Below are 15,130 nucleotides of genomic sequence, written 5' to 3' on the forward strand. Positions count from 1 at the left end.
ACAACTGTCTACAGCCTTGTTTAAAATATTTAGCTGATTTTAGTTCAACACACCATGATAATCCATCAAATCATTATTTAACGGCCATTACAATCTTAGCCATGAAATATGGTCGATTGTGGTTCCTAGCGTTTTTAGTTTTTGATAAGAAAAAAAGAAAATTCATTAATGAAACTAAAAGCAACATCCTTGATACGTGTTACGGCAACACCTACAAACAGAAATAGAACAATAAGAAATATAATTTCAAATCACCATCTCATGGATTTGCAACCCCACCACCTCCAAAATATTTTTTTTTTATCAATAACTCAGAGAACCGATTTTATTAAAACTAAATAAGGCAATACAACCAGAAGTTGTGAAGGATACAAAAAGGACAATGAATGTCCAAACCCCCAAATATTACATATACGCCCACAACATAGACTGTCTTTGTACCCCTTGTTTAGCTAAACTATCTGCCAAATTGTTGGCCAATCTTCTAACCCAATTAATTTGAATCAGCATTTACCTAGAGAGCCTTTTGAACCTCCTAAGGCCATTCCTTAGGTGCCAAGAAACTCCTTCCCCTTTCCTTAACCAGTCCACAACTGTTTTGGAATCACCTTCAATAATTAGCCTTTCCAGGCCCAATTCCTTAACTTTCTCAAGTCCAAATGCAGAAGCTAAGAAATTTGTTGATGCCACATCACTTTGCCCAGCTGGACTTGAGAAAAAGCACATATGTTGCCTTCCTCATCCCCGATAAATCCTCCAATTCCAGCGGGGCCTGGATTGCCCACACTGCTCCCATCAAAATTCAATTTCAACCAGCCACGAGACGGGGAAGACCAGTCCACTGTTTCAATTTGTCTTCTAGAAGATGAGGCAGCAATAGTCCCCCAAGCTCTAAAAAAGAAATCATCAATCTCAAAATCTGAGAACAACCTCAAGGTCTTAACCCAATAAGCCACTCAAAGGGTTATGGCCCCAATCAATTCTTCCTTAGTTTGCTCCTTTTCCACAAAAAACTCTGGAGTTTCTTTCCTCCAAGACTGTCCAAACAACTGCTGCCCTTGTACATTTCCACATCAGTCTACCTCTTTTAGTAGAGCACCTGCAAACAAAAGGGTTAAACAGCCCTTCCAAACTAACAGGAAAGGGCCACCTATAACCAAAAAGTGAGGCAAACCACTACTAGAGAAAGCCAACGGAGGGACAGAAGATTAAAAGATGAAATGCAATCTCACCATTATCCTTTCACAAGCTGCACAGTTGGGGGACAAGCACCAACTGGGTCACGACAACTCCTTTCTTCCTTTGTCTAGCTTTCTCCACATCTAGCTTCACCACAACTCCTTTCTTCCTTTCTCTCTTCAGGGTCTTGACACACTCATTAGCAATTAGTGTATGGCCTACAATTTGCCTATCTTGAACAAAAGCCCCTTGAAATTGAGATATGAGTGAGGGAAGAACCTTCTTGGGGATCAAAGCTATAAAAGTTAAGTTCACTCCCGGGCTAATTTTGCCCCTCCTATGGAATTCCCTCAAAACTCTGATCAAATCATCTCTAATTATCTCCCAACAATCCTAGTAGAAAGCCATTGTAAATCCATCAGGCCCCAATGCTTTAGATTTGTCCATTGAAAAAATTGCTTCCTTAATTTCCTCCCCTTCAAACATTTTCTCCAAGATCTCTACTTGATCATTTCCCAAAGTCTCCCAATCAAGACCTTCAATTGACCAGCTTTCATTAAGTGGTCTACAAAAGATTGACCTAAAGTGAACTGCAAAGGTCATAGCTATCTCATTGTGATCAGTAATCTCAGCCCCCCAAGCATAAGGACTCCTATCATTTGCAATGGCATGAAAAAATCCCGTATTACCACCGCCTTCCTTGATCTATTTCTCCCTGGACTTCTGCTTTCAACAAATTTCCTCTATGAGAAGAGTAACCTCTAGTTCCTTCTTCATAGACCACCACAAATCTCTATCACTATCTGATAAGGGCCCCACCATCTCCTTTTTATCAATCTCCTCAATCTAAGAAATCAAACTTGTTTTCTTTTCCTCTAGTCTCCCAAAGGTCAATTTATTCCAATCTTCCATTCTTTCTTTGAGCAATTGCAATTTCTTTAAGAACTTTTGGCCTTCTCAAATAGGCAGCTGAATCAGAGTATCCCACCACTCCTTAACTCTGTCCTTGAATTTTGGATGGGTAAGCCACATGTTTTCAAACCTAAAAGGGGATGGGCCTCCATCAAATCTCTTCTGAAACAAGCAAATTGGCCAATGATCCAAGGTAACTCTAGGCAATTTTCTTCCCAACAAATATTTCCAACGCTCTTCCCAATCTAGAGAAACTAAAAATCCATCAAGCTTAGAGCATATTGGATTAGCCTAAAGATTTAACCAAGTAAGCCTAGAATGCCCAAGAGGGAAGTCTTTTAGTTCGAAATCCTCTATGAACTCATTGAATTTCCTCATAATTGTAGTGACCCTTCCCCTACCCCCATTTGTTTCTTCTAAATATCTAATTATGTTAAAATCTCCCCCTAAGCACCAGGACCCCTCCCATAGCCCTCTAACATCTGCCAGTTCCTCCCAAAACAAATTTCTCTCTATATATGAGTTTGGCCTGTAGACATTTGTAAGCACCCATTCAAACCCATCAAATAGATTCCTCAATTTTACTGAGATTGAGAATTTGCCCACCAATTTCTTAGTACACTGCATTGTTTCCTCCCTCCAGACTGTAATCATCCCCCCCCGAGGCTCCCCAGGAAGGAAAAAGCACCATCTTATGTTCCTTTCTCCACAAAATCCTCTAATCCATTTTACCATAAATCTCATGAATTTTAGACTCCTGGATTAGCACTAGGTCAAGTTTTTCTTTCCTCAACACTTCCATTATTGCTCCCTTCTTTGTGGCACTCCCTAGACACCTCACATTCCAATTAATAATCTTCATGGTCAAGGCTAATAAAGCCCCCAAACCCTTGACTAACTACAGTCCTCCCTTTCTTCTCCCCTAGCACTAAATTCCTTATCCCCATCCACATTGTTTAAGAGTTTCCCAACATCATTAAGCTTCTTCCTTCTTTTACCCCCCCCCCCTATTGCCTCTCTTAGGTGAAGGATCCTCTCCTTGCCTTATCCACCTTTAGCCCCATTTTAACTACCAAGTCAAACACAAGGTCCTCCCCCGTCTGCAATTCTTGTCCATTTACAAACACATTAGTGCACCTCTCAAGATCACCTTGTGATTTTAACTCCTCATATTTGTGATTCTCACCCCCTGCAAGTTTTTTCATCTACTCCCTCCACTCCCCCTTTCCCCCTCCAGCAGCTAACATGGGCAAGTCCAAAACAGGGAAGGGAGCTAGTGAGTCTACAAAGGGAAAGGAAGACCGGTTAGTACCCAAATTTAAACCACTAAAGTTACAGAACTTACCAGGAGAGAGAGGTGGAGGATAGCAAGACTAGCGGGAGGACTTCTGCTAAGTTTCCATGTTCTATCCCTGTGTTTCCCACACCTACAGAATCAGCCCTGTCAAATTAGGAGTGCATCACATTTGCATCAGTCTGTGCCAAGCTCGTAGCTATTTCCCCAACCAGATTAGCTAATGAGGTTAACTAGTTCCCCTGTGCATCCACCTTTCGAAGCCCCCATACTTGTCCTTGTGTTGGAAATGGCTCCTCACAATCTTGATTACCAGTTGACTCCTGTTGCAACTGGCAAGGTCTATTTAGACCAATTCTAGCTTGAGGCCGCATCACTCTATTCATCTCGATTTGTTTCTAAGACTCCTGCGTAGACCCTCTCCCCCTTCACTCCTTGCGATTCTTGGATGCCTCATGAGTCAACAATGGTATGAGTACAACTAACATTTTCCACCTTGAAGAGAGAATTAAGGTTCAAGTTGTCTTCAACATCCAGCTAGACTTGGACTGTTTCTTCCACACTGCCAATGCCTAAAACTTATTCTAAAGCACTAGCCTCTTCAGAATTGCCATAGCTGCTCCACCCATCATCATCAGACTGAGAAGAGTCGTTTCTCCAATTTGCGTTGGATCTAGTATACCACAAATTGGGTTTGTCTTGGAGACATGAAGGGAAGTTCACCCGAGCCACCTTATCGAACTTTTCTCCATGTAAGTTAGATGGAGTGGAGGAGGACAAAGCTAGACCCAAACTACCATCTCCTTTCAACCTGTCTTGATTACCCCTTGTGACTTTTAAGACATCATGTGAATTAGGCTTGTTGATTGAACCGACTAGGTGGCCCACCCCTGGTTCCTTGCCTTCCCTGTCATCCTTCTTTATAACTTCTACGTAGATTAGCTTTCCACCCAGTTGGACCGACCTTTTAAATTCAAACATCTTTCCTAGGTATGCCTTAAAAGGGAATTTGGATCCAAGGAAATTCTTATTCGATGGTCCAACTTCCTTGACCAAAAAGCCACCATTGGGTGGGGAATAGACCTTTTCTTTCTCTCCACGTGTAAGCTTACCAACCACATCATCTTCTTCTTTGTCTGTTCTTCCCAACCACATTGTCAATTCAGCTTCTGACGCGAGCCAAACCGTCCTCCGCCTGCCACCAGTGAACACCCTGAATGGCCTTGGAATCCTTCAGGGTTTTGCACCCCCAACTAATATTTTTGTCGTCTAAAGGTTTGTGGCGTTAACTCCCCTAAGGTCACCGCCACACAACACTGCTAGTTGCTCAAAGACTTCCTCGGTCCAAAGGTTGAAGGGAATCCCAAGGATTTTAATTTGGATAGGCTCTGCTTCAAACTCTTTCTCATTACAATATGGATTCCAATTTACCATTACAAGTGTTAACAAAGGCAATCAAATCATGCCCGACGGCAAGATCAAGGATGGCAGCTCTTGTTTCAAACAGATAGACTGAAGCCTTCTCAACCACTGGAAATAGAGCCATAATGTCTTGCAGTTTCAAACGGATAGATTGATGCCTTCTCAACCACTAGAAATAGAGTCATAATGTCTTGCAGCATACCCTGTTCCAACCTGCAACTTTCTTACCCAATCGCACCACCTTTTTTCTCTGCCAATCATCCATTTTTCCTTCAAGCATCAATCTCGAAAACAAAGATACACCACAAAGACCTCTTACAGCACCCGCATGCGCGTCCTCAATGGTTTTTGAAGCTTCACTTCTAAACTCTATTTTGTTCTCTGAGACCGTGATAGGTTTGAGTGATTTTTCTTTCAGCCACCTTCGATGCTCTAGGTAGTCCAGAGCTTCGGCAAATCCCACCCACTTGTTTTTTCTTTCATTTTGATATGCAGACAATTTGTTTCTTTCCCTTTCCAAACGCTTCACATAGTTGAATAAAAGCTCCTCTACTATTGGATTTCTTCTCCACCGTAAACTTCTTCCCTTGCATGCTCAACTTACCTTTCCAACAAATTATTCTAACTCCATAGAGAATGCCTTCGATATAGCCACAAGATGAGATGCCACATGCAATAGCAAGGCCAAAACTATAGCACAATTCTTACTTAATTGTTATGAATAGAAAAAATTTATTTATTCGTATTTGCTAGTTTTCTCTCAAATAAAGAGGAAATATATACCAGAATTTTCAAAGAAAATTATATACCAAAATTTTCTCTACGCCTAGAAGAGATGTAATTAAAGGAATATCTCATGATATCCTAAATGGGACTTACCCAAATATCAAAAAAGCCCATTTATTAATCTAATTGGGTGAATTATGTTATGTGAGAAATTATACTAAAGAACTTTTCCACTAACAAGAATTAATGCAATAAATCTTTGGGACAAGCATGTAAAACATCAATGCTCTAACAACCTCTAACAAAAGGCAATTTTTTGCATTCAACCGCACCAATTTGCTAAGATGTCTTAACATATGAAGGTTGGTGTTTTATCCCATTTACGTAAAGAACTCATCAAAAGAATGAAAAGTATATTTTGTGGCATTTATCAAATTGTAACGCACAAACAGCTGAATTGAATTTCCACCTTTGTAATCAAAAGGCTTGAAAATGGAGAATAATTCAAAGTGATCTTTTCATTAAACATGTCCATGTCATTCTTAAAAAGTCATCTATAAAAGTGACAAAATAACAAGAAACCAAATAAGACGTAAACATGGGACCACAGACGTTTGACTATATTAACCGAACCACCTTTTGACACTTTATTATTGACTCTTAGAGAAAAAGAAACACAATGACGTTTAACATTTATGAGTACCAAGTTTCATATTCAAAATCATCCACTCTAGTGGACCAAACAAACTAGAGAATCACTGTTTCATTCCCCTAAAATGGGAGAGCAATCGTATCAGTTTGTTCTTTCTTATTTAGGTAGTCAAGGATCCATGAAAACCATTAATGAGAATTCATATAAACTTTATAAAAAATGGGCGGATAAACTGGTAAGAGCAACTGAATTTTGTTAACAAGTATGCAGCCTTGAAGTACGGACACCAAAAGCAATTGATAGAGTATGAATTAACAATCTTAACCGAAGTAATCGTATGCAAGGGCAAAACTGCAGTTGACTTTTATAGCATTTAAAGTTCCCTACTTCATTTCACTTCTATTTAGTTTCAAAAACAACTTTTGCTGACCAGAAATATACTAGAACCCATCAAAATCAAATACCCACTAAACAAAACCTAGCATGTTAGCACTTAGTAGTATGCATTCTTCTCCTCACCAAAAACGCCATTAGCAGCCATAAAACTTAAACGATTAGCACTATTTTCAACATTAATTTTTGATCATTTTTTCGAAGACTAATTCCCCTTAAACATGTTAGAAAAGTCTCAGCAATGCAAACAACAATCAACAGCACAAGTTGTAAAATAAAGTTTGAGAACCAAAGCCACGCTAACAGCAGAGAGATTTGATGGCATTACTATCAAAACAACAGAAACACGTAGAGCATAGGAAACTCGGATAATTGTGCTTGGCTAATACAAACAGGAGTTAGGCTACAGTTAGGCGGATTACCTCGACCGCATGAAGTGCGAAAGCTTCAACATCTTTGATGGTTGGCGAATGAATGAAGGACTTGGAGCAGGAAGAACACACAATCTATCAACCTTTGAACTTTCTTCCCGCCTGGTTGCTGGTTCGGGACCTCGGGTTTTTGGGTTTTAGAAGAAAACTAAACGAGAGAAGGAAGAACAGAAGAGGGGTTGATACGATGTTGCGTGGCACACGAACTTTCCCATTTCATCTGCATCTTCTGATTGCTTGATCAGTATCAACCGTTAATTGCACGAGTCCGGATCACCTAACAACAAGATACGTTCCAACACCCTCGCAAATCGTTTTGTTATTTTGTACCGTGGCTTGAGCGAGCTGGAAATGGAGCGCGAGCGAGAGCTAATTGTTGGATCGGTAAGTTTGAAAAGCGCAAAATAATAGGGGCATTTTTTGTATTTTCTACCAAAAACTTAGGTTAATTAATTAAATATACTTTTTATTTGACTCCGGACTCCTTTTAATTTTTTTACGCTTAAAAATCCTCTCCTGAATTTTCTGACAATAATAAAAACCTCCTCTGACAATAATAAAAACTTCCTCTATAATACCTCCCCTAAACTTTTGGAGAAATTCAACAAAAACCTCCAAAAAACATTAAATTGATGCACCAATTTTTTAAAATACCAATTTTACCCTTTATAAATTATTTTACATAGAAAATTACTTAAAAAACCCATTTTAAACTTAATAAACACCCCCTTTAAATTGTTATCCTCTCCCTTCCAACTTCCAAGTTCCATCCCTAAACTCCACTGACGCCAAGACAAAGGAACCTTGTTCGAAAACTTCACCAATTCTAACAAAGTAGTCATGTTCGAAATCCATCAGAAAAGAGAAACCCCAAAAGAACATCAACTCTTTCAATCCTCCAACCTTTGAAACCCCAATCCATTGATTAAGGAAGAGAGGAACATCTTTCTACCCTTTGCCAATGATTCTTTCACGGTTGATTCTTATGGTGAAATCAACCACCTTTACTTATTTCATCGCTGAAACTTACGCCAGTTGAGAAGTTAGACACCATTTTTTGTGGTTCAGGCAAGGATAACACATGTAAAGTGAGGCACCATTTGTGGTTCAAACAATGGAGAAGTGAGACACCATTTTAAATCATATCGGGGATCATATCATTATTTAAGTCATTTTATTTTACTTTTGGATTTCTTTTTTTATTTTGAATGGCTACTGGACCGCCATAAGCATCTATATTTGCAAATAAAAATTGAGATCCACGTGTACATATGTCATGCGCTGCATGCTAACAATAGTCAAGTTTCAAGCCATTCCAAATGTCATTTTATCAATATCAAATTCTCTGTTTTTCCACAAACACATCTTAGAGACAATGGAGAGACCCACAAAGATAGAAATTGGTTTCTAGATTTGGCAACCTTCAAAATTTTGATTCCTGAATCGATTACAAAATGCCTCAAGTTTCACAACAATTTCAAAGTCTAGAGTCTTAAGACTTTGGCGATTTGAGATCAATTTCTGTAATGGCAAAAGCCGAAATTTCAAACTTGCTTGCATGGTTGTTGACGAAGCTAAAAAAGAAAAGAAATGGGAAAAGTGCCATCGATGCAAGTTAGCAAGAAGCCCTTTTGAATACCTTCTAGGTTCAGGGGAAGAACAATGGGAGCTGAGTGGAAGAGAGTCTTGTAGAATAAAAAGGAGGGCAAATATGGTATTTTGTGATGTCTTTAAATGACACTTCAGGGGTAATTTCGTAAGTATATACATTCTCTGTTTGGATCAATAATGGAAGTGAGGTTTTTGTTTAATTTCTCAAAAGTTTAGGGGAGGTATTTGTTACAATGAAACTATAGGAAGGTTTTTATTATTGTCAAAAACTTTAGGAGAGGTTTTCGTATTTTACCCTAAAATATATTGTGCAATTGAATTTGGATTTGCTCCTCACATAGCGCACATCCCACCCTAAAATGGGAACATCAACCCAAAAATAATAATTCAAGGAAGGGAGATGTTCCTGGTGTGCGGCCAAAACATGCCGTGAGATCAACGTTAGGAACGCATTGTGACGAGTAGATCCAGACTCTCTAGAATTTATGGGGAACGCCAAGCATATTCTAAAGGCAACTTTAAAAGATGTAGTGGGATATAATTTGGATATGTATATATATCAAAGAAAAATAAAGATACACATAAATATGTATAGAAATACTATAAATACTTTACTAAAACATAAAAATATAACAATAACACTATGGGAAAATTCCCGATTAGTACAATGTACTTTGGACCAAATGTCACTTTGGTCCCTAAACTTTAAAATTCGACAATTCAATACTCAAAATTTTAAAACAAGCTAATATAGTACCAATTGTTTACTCGTCTATTAACTAATTGTTAAGCGGCATTTGAAAATACACAAATGCTCTTTTGAGTATTCTAGTGCCTCCAACTTTCTCGAATAGAAGAGGCAAAGATTTGGGACTGTTCATTTTTTATCAGCGTTTGGGTGGTGGATAAAGAAAATTATATGACACTCAAATGGCATTTGTGTCTTTTCAAATTAGACACAAATGCCATTTAACTGATGGTTAATGACAAGTACTAGAATGCCACGTTTTGAAAGTTTGAGTACTAAATTGTCATATCTTAAAGTTCGAGGACCAAAGTGGCACTAGGCCCAAAGTACAGGGTACTAACTAATTAGGAATCTTCCCTAACACTAAATATAAAGTTTTAATTATATATATATATACACTTTAAAATAGTATATTTTAATAGGATTTATAAAAAAAAACATCATAATAATAATCAACATATGAAAACACGTATATATTTGGGTTATAACCACAAAATTTAAATGCTGACTAAGCATCAATATATCATATATTCATAATTGGAAAAAAAATCATTTTCATGAATGATAACATTCATTAGTAATTTATATGATATATAATTCAAAAGGAATTAATAAATGCATACTAAAATCATAAAAAAATTATAAAAAAAAATATTGTGGCTACCTGGAGGGAGGGAGGGATTTGGAGACGAAGTTTGGAGTCGCCACCTAAATTTTTGGAATTGGGAATTTAGGAAAACCTAGGATTTTTCAATAAAGACATTTTATTTTTTCGGTGATTCGTTGCCCAATGGGGATGAGATTCTTAGGGTTCAGGGACCAAGGTACGATGTGGGAATGTGTTAGGCACCCCACACATGCCCGGTTAAACTGGCATCTACTTCACCAATGTTCCAAGAAATATTTAATAATTTTGTGACCTCTTTATTAAAATAACACACACACAAGCAATTGAAAGGAATAACAATTCTATCTACTCGTTTTATTAACTAAGAAAAGGAGTATGTGCTAAAAAAAAAACAACTCTAAAGAGAGAATGGTTAAATAATGATTAAAGCAAGAAAATGTATGACTTTCTAACAAATTAGAAAAAGAATTAATCTATTGAATTTTTAAACAAAAATGGGATTTCTAAACTGAAGTTGCGATAATAGATTTCTGCATATGTCATGAAAAAGTTGGTAGAACAAGAAATATATGTATGAAACTAAGTAGATTAAATAAAACACTTGTTGAAATAAAGATCCAAAGAATGCCTAGCTGGATGGTGGTATCCAACTTGAGAAGTGCTGTCTTTTTTATGCATATGAGATAAAACAGATTTGGAGACTCTAAAATGGATTTTCAAATGGTGAGAATAAATGAACTCACTAAATTATGTTAAAATCTAAAAGAAAATCAGATGTGCAAATGAAGACTACATGTTGCAACCTGAAGTGATGAAAGTGTATTTGAACATTATGAACTTTTTCCTAATTTATTTCTTCGGATGCATTCCTAGTAGAACAACTATAAACATGCAACTATCAAAACCTTGTAAACCTAACTACTCTGGGGCAAGAAAAAAGTTGAATTCAGATTATTGAAATTAAAGTGCAATTTTAATTTGAGAGAGATGTCGGGTGATTTTCTATGCAAAAACATCTAAGTGGTGTCCTTATGTAAGCTAAAAGTGAAAGTGGGTAATAAACATACATAAACTGAAACAAATTAATGGTGTTTGATCAAAGTGAAATCCTAACGAATTGACAAAGGCAAAAATTACGACAAGAGAAGATTAAAAATAAAAGATAGTAAAATATAGTAAGAAATCTAAATTAACTAATTAAGGCTCAAATATGTTACATGCATGAGTGGTAGGAAAAACAAAAAAAGAAGAGTGCTAGCAAGGTAAGATAAAGAGCTAGATGGTAAAACAATGAGATTGACTAAAAAAGGGGACTCTCAAACTAAATAAATAAATAAACTTGAAAATGCAACGAAGAAGAAAAAAAGGTGATGGAGTATTCATTTTTGGACATTCAGATTGACTAAACCTAATAGACAACTTTAAAAAGAATACAAGAAACTTAGAAGGAAAAAGAAAGAAAAAAACATTTGTAACAATCAAAGTGCTATAGAAAGACTGAAGAGCGCAAAATATGGGGTGCTATAGAGTGTTCCATTTTGTTGGAGGATGATAATACGAACAACAAAACTTGAGGTGACAACCCATTTTTGCGTAGAAATGCGATTGTTGTGTTCAAAAAATGTTGTTTGAAAAAATTTTTCGCGACAAAAGTGTTGATGATTGAAAGAAGATGATTGTTTTTTATTAAAAGTGATGCCCCTGGAATCGCTTCTTATGGTATTCTCCCATAGTTGTCTAGTCCTCGTTCGACTGTTGACAAAATGATTGTTGTACGCGGGCCAATCCCCAGATCATCCTAAAGGGATTTTTAAAATGAAATTTCTTGCCCACAACATTTGTGTGGCTGTCTTGGACTATGGTTGTCCCCACAACAAGGGAATTGCAAAATCTTTCGTTGACCAATTCCCTAAGATTCTTTGGGATGCATGATTTGAGAAATAGATAGTGAAAAAGGAAAAATGACCTTTGTAAGTGAGAAAATATTTTTTTGCAAAAAATTATTGAGTGTGGGAAATTCATTCCAATGTATTTCCTTGTTAAGCATAATGAAAAAACATTCAGCAGGTTCTTACACCTGAGCCATGCATGTTTGGCATGGGTAAATCAACACACATGGCTCTGTGGGCATTTGACTTCGAAGTCCAAAATATGCTTTGATGTTGTGAATTGGGTCAACCACCGAATATGAAGATTAGGGGTGCATAGGACTCAGGGCTCTCATAATGGATGCAATGCAATGATAATAATGATGTTGATGTAAGGGTGAAGCTTGAGTTGCAAGGTAAGAGATGAGGAAGTTAATAACTATGTACCTGGTAATACCCTGTGTTGAAAATAGATGCTTAATGTTGTTTATGGTAACTGATGTGCATTGGAGATGTATGATGGAGTAAATGGTGGCGACGAATTACATGAAATGTTAAAAACACTTTTTTTTTGAGAAATGTGAATGTATGACTTGTTGAAAACACTTTTTTTTTTGTTGTTAGTGCCTTTTTGCCTTAACACTACTTGAGATACTAAACTATTATTAACACGTTGCACATGATGAATCGATTCGAAACTATTGACTTAGAAGCGTAGCCATTTCCTCCAGATACACATGTCACTCAGATCTGCCTAAGTTTAAGTGTCATCAGACTAATCATTCCTGATCTCCTTGATTTTGGATCACGAAGCAAAGCTCAACATAATTCATGCCATTGGCTTCAATTTCCTTCACCACGTGTTTCTCAAACACTTTCTGTGTCAGCGGCTTAGTTAATGAGTCTGCCACATTCTTTGCCGATGCTACATTTTGAATTTGGATGTCCCCTGTTCCAACAATCTCCTGAAGTATATTGTACTTTCTCTCAATGTGTTTCGACTTCGAATGGCTCGTGGCTCGTTAGCCTGAGCAATAGCTCTAGTGTTGTTACACAACAATGGAATGGGTGATATGTTGGACGGAGCGACTCCTAATTCTTGAATGAACCTCTTCATTCAAACGACTTCCTTAGGAGCTTCACTTGTGGCAATGCACTTGGCCTCTATTGTGAAATTTGCGGTGGACCCCGTTTGTTGCTTTTTCAGTTAATTACGAAGGACCCCAACGTGAAAATGTATCCAGATGTGTACTTTCTATCATATAGGTCTGACTAGAAATCAAAATCTGTATAAATTGGATTTATAGTGAACTACTATCAAATACTAGACAAAATTCTTTTATCATTCGAAAATATTTAAGTATGTTCTTTACAGCAGACCAATGCTCTTGTCTCGAGTTACAATGGTATGTACTTACCACACTCACGACCTAAGCAATGTTTGTCCTAGTCATAGCATGACATACACGATGCTCCCTACGATAGAGGCATAGGGAACTTCCGTCATGCCCTCAATCTTCTCAGGTGTCTTACAAGACATTCCCTTGGGGAGAGTGACTTCATGCATAAAAGAAATATTTCATTTCTTGGAGTTCTCCATACTGTATCTCTTGATTATTTTGTCAATGTAATTAGACTGTGATAATTCTATTATTCATTTTGACCTATCTCTATAAAATCGATGTCCCAAGATATAAGAGTCCTCCTTTCACCATAGTCAACATTCTTATATTATTTCCAATGAGTAGAATGTCGCCTACATACAGAACCAGAAACGTAACCTTATCCCCATTGGTCTACCTGTATACACAGGGCTCATCTGAATTCTACTCAAAGTCAAACTGTTTGATGATAGATTCAAACCGGATGTTTCAGCTCCTAAAAACTTGTTTAAGTCAATATATGGATCGATTAAGTTTACATACCATGTGTTCATAACCTGTAGTTATGAAACCTTGCAGTTGCTTCATATAGATATCTTTAGTAAGATTTTCATTCAGAAATGTGGTTTTGTCATTTATTTGCCAAATCTCATAGTCATGGTATACCGCTACAGCTAATAGGATCCTAATGGATTTGAGCATGGCCATGGGCGAAAATGTTTCCTCATAGTCGATTCCCTCTTTCTGAGTGTACCCTTTTACCTCAAGATGAGCCTTGTAGGTCTCAACCTCATCATTAGTGCCCTTCTTCCTCTTAGATCCATTTGCAACCAATTGCTTTTACCTCAGATGGTAGATCTAATAGAGTCCAGACTCCATTGGTCTCCATTGAGTCCAGCTCAACTCACATGGCATCTATTAACTTCAAAAAATTAATGTCCAACATAGTTTCCATATATGTCATGGGATCCTCCTCACTAGTCATGGCTTCCACCAAGTAATTTTCTTTGTCATACCTGTAATAAACTGGAGGCATGGATACTCGGGTAGATCTCCTAGGTTGGTAATTATTTGGAGCTTGTGGGACATTTCCCACTACCCTGAACTTTCTTCATCAATAACAACTTCTAGATAATGAATGTTTAGGATGCAATTCTCCTAAAAGAAATGGGCATTTTGATTATATAAATATCCTATAGAGCCTTTGGGATATCTACAAATATACAATGAGTGGTCTTTGATTCCAATTTGTTAGTATTTGTTATTTTAACATGTGTTGGACAACCCCAAATCTTCAAGTGTGTCACACTTGGTTTCTTATCGGTCTAGAGTTCATAGGGAGTCTTCATAACAGATTTGGTTGAAACCTAGTTCAACACGTATATCGCAGTCTTTAATGCGTATCCTCAAAAGAATGTAGGTAATTCCAAGGGAACGAGAAGTGATCAGACCAAATCCAATAAAGTCCAAATGGACGCGAAATGAACGAATTTGGTTTTTGAGATTTTTTTTTTGGATTTTAATTTTTTTATTTTGTTTGTATTAAGAAACTTTTTGATGTTTTTTGGTTTTTAAGGAAATATTTGATTTTTTTTTTTGTTTTCTTTTTGAAAAATGATGCTAAGAAAAATTATCCCCTTTTGAAAGATAGTAACCACCTAGATCATCTGGTGGTCATCAACTTCTGTTAGCATCCTTATTTTTAGGGTATCTTTATGAGCATATGGGCAATACAATTCATTAAATTATGGATTATAGTTCCAAGTGTCATATGTCTTTTGTTTTTACCCCATTTTTGTTCATGTTCCTTTGTGAGCGATTCAATTTGGATGTGGTTCCTCAAAGGTCTTCTCCTCTTACTATTCACATGGCTATATTGGATGG

General features: G+C 37.1%; 1 protein-coding gene across 1 annotated transcript in view; it reads right to left on the bottom strand.

The window, feature by feature from the left end:
- Positions 1–7,777, bottom strand: part of ATWHY2 (WHIRLY 2) — a 51,220-nt gene extending 43,443 nt beyond the window's left edge. Inside the window, exon 1 of the mRNA XM_088963639.1 lies at positions 7,001–7,777. Within this exon, the coding sequence (XP_088819765.1) occupies positions 7,001–7,032 (32 nt within the window). The 5' untranslated portion in view covers positions 7,033–7,777. The remainder of the gene's footprint in view (positions 1–7,000) is intronic.
- Between the last annotated feature and the right edge of the window lie 7,353 nt (positions 7,778–15,130).

This window comes from Nelumbo lutea, chromosome 1 (assembly GCF_056320005.1).
Source record: "Nelumbo lutea isolate HS-2025 chromosome 1, American lotus-T2T, whole genome shotgun sequence".
NCBI classification, from domain to species: domain Eukaryota; kingdom Viridiplantae; phylum Streptophyta; class Magnoliopsida; order Proteales; family Nelumbonaceae; genus Nelumbo; species Nelumbo lutea.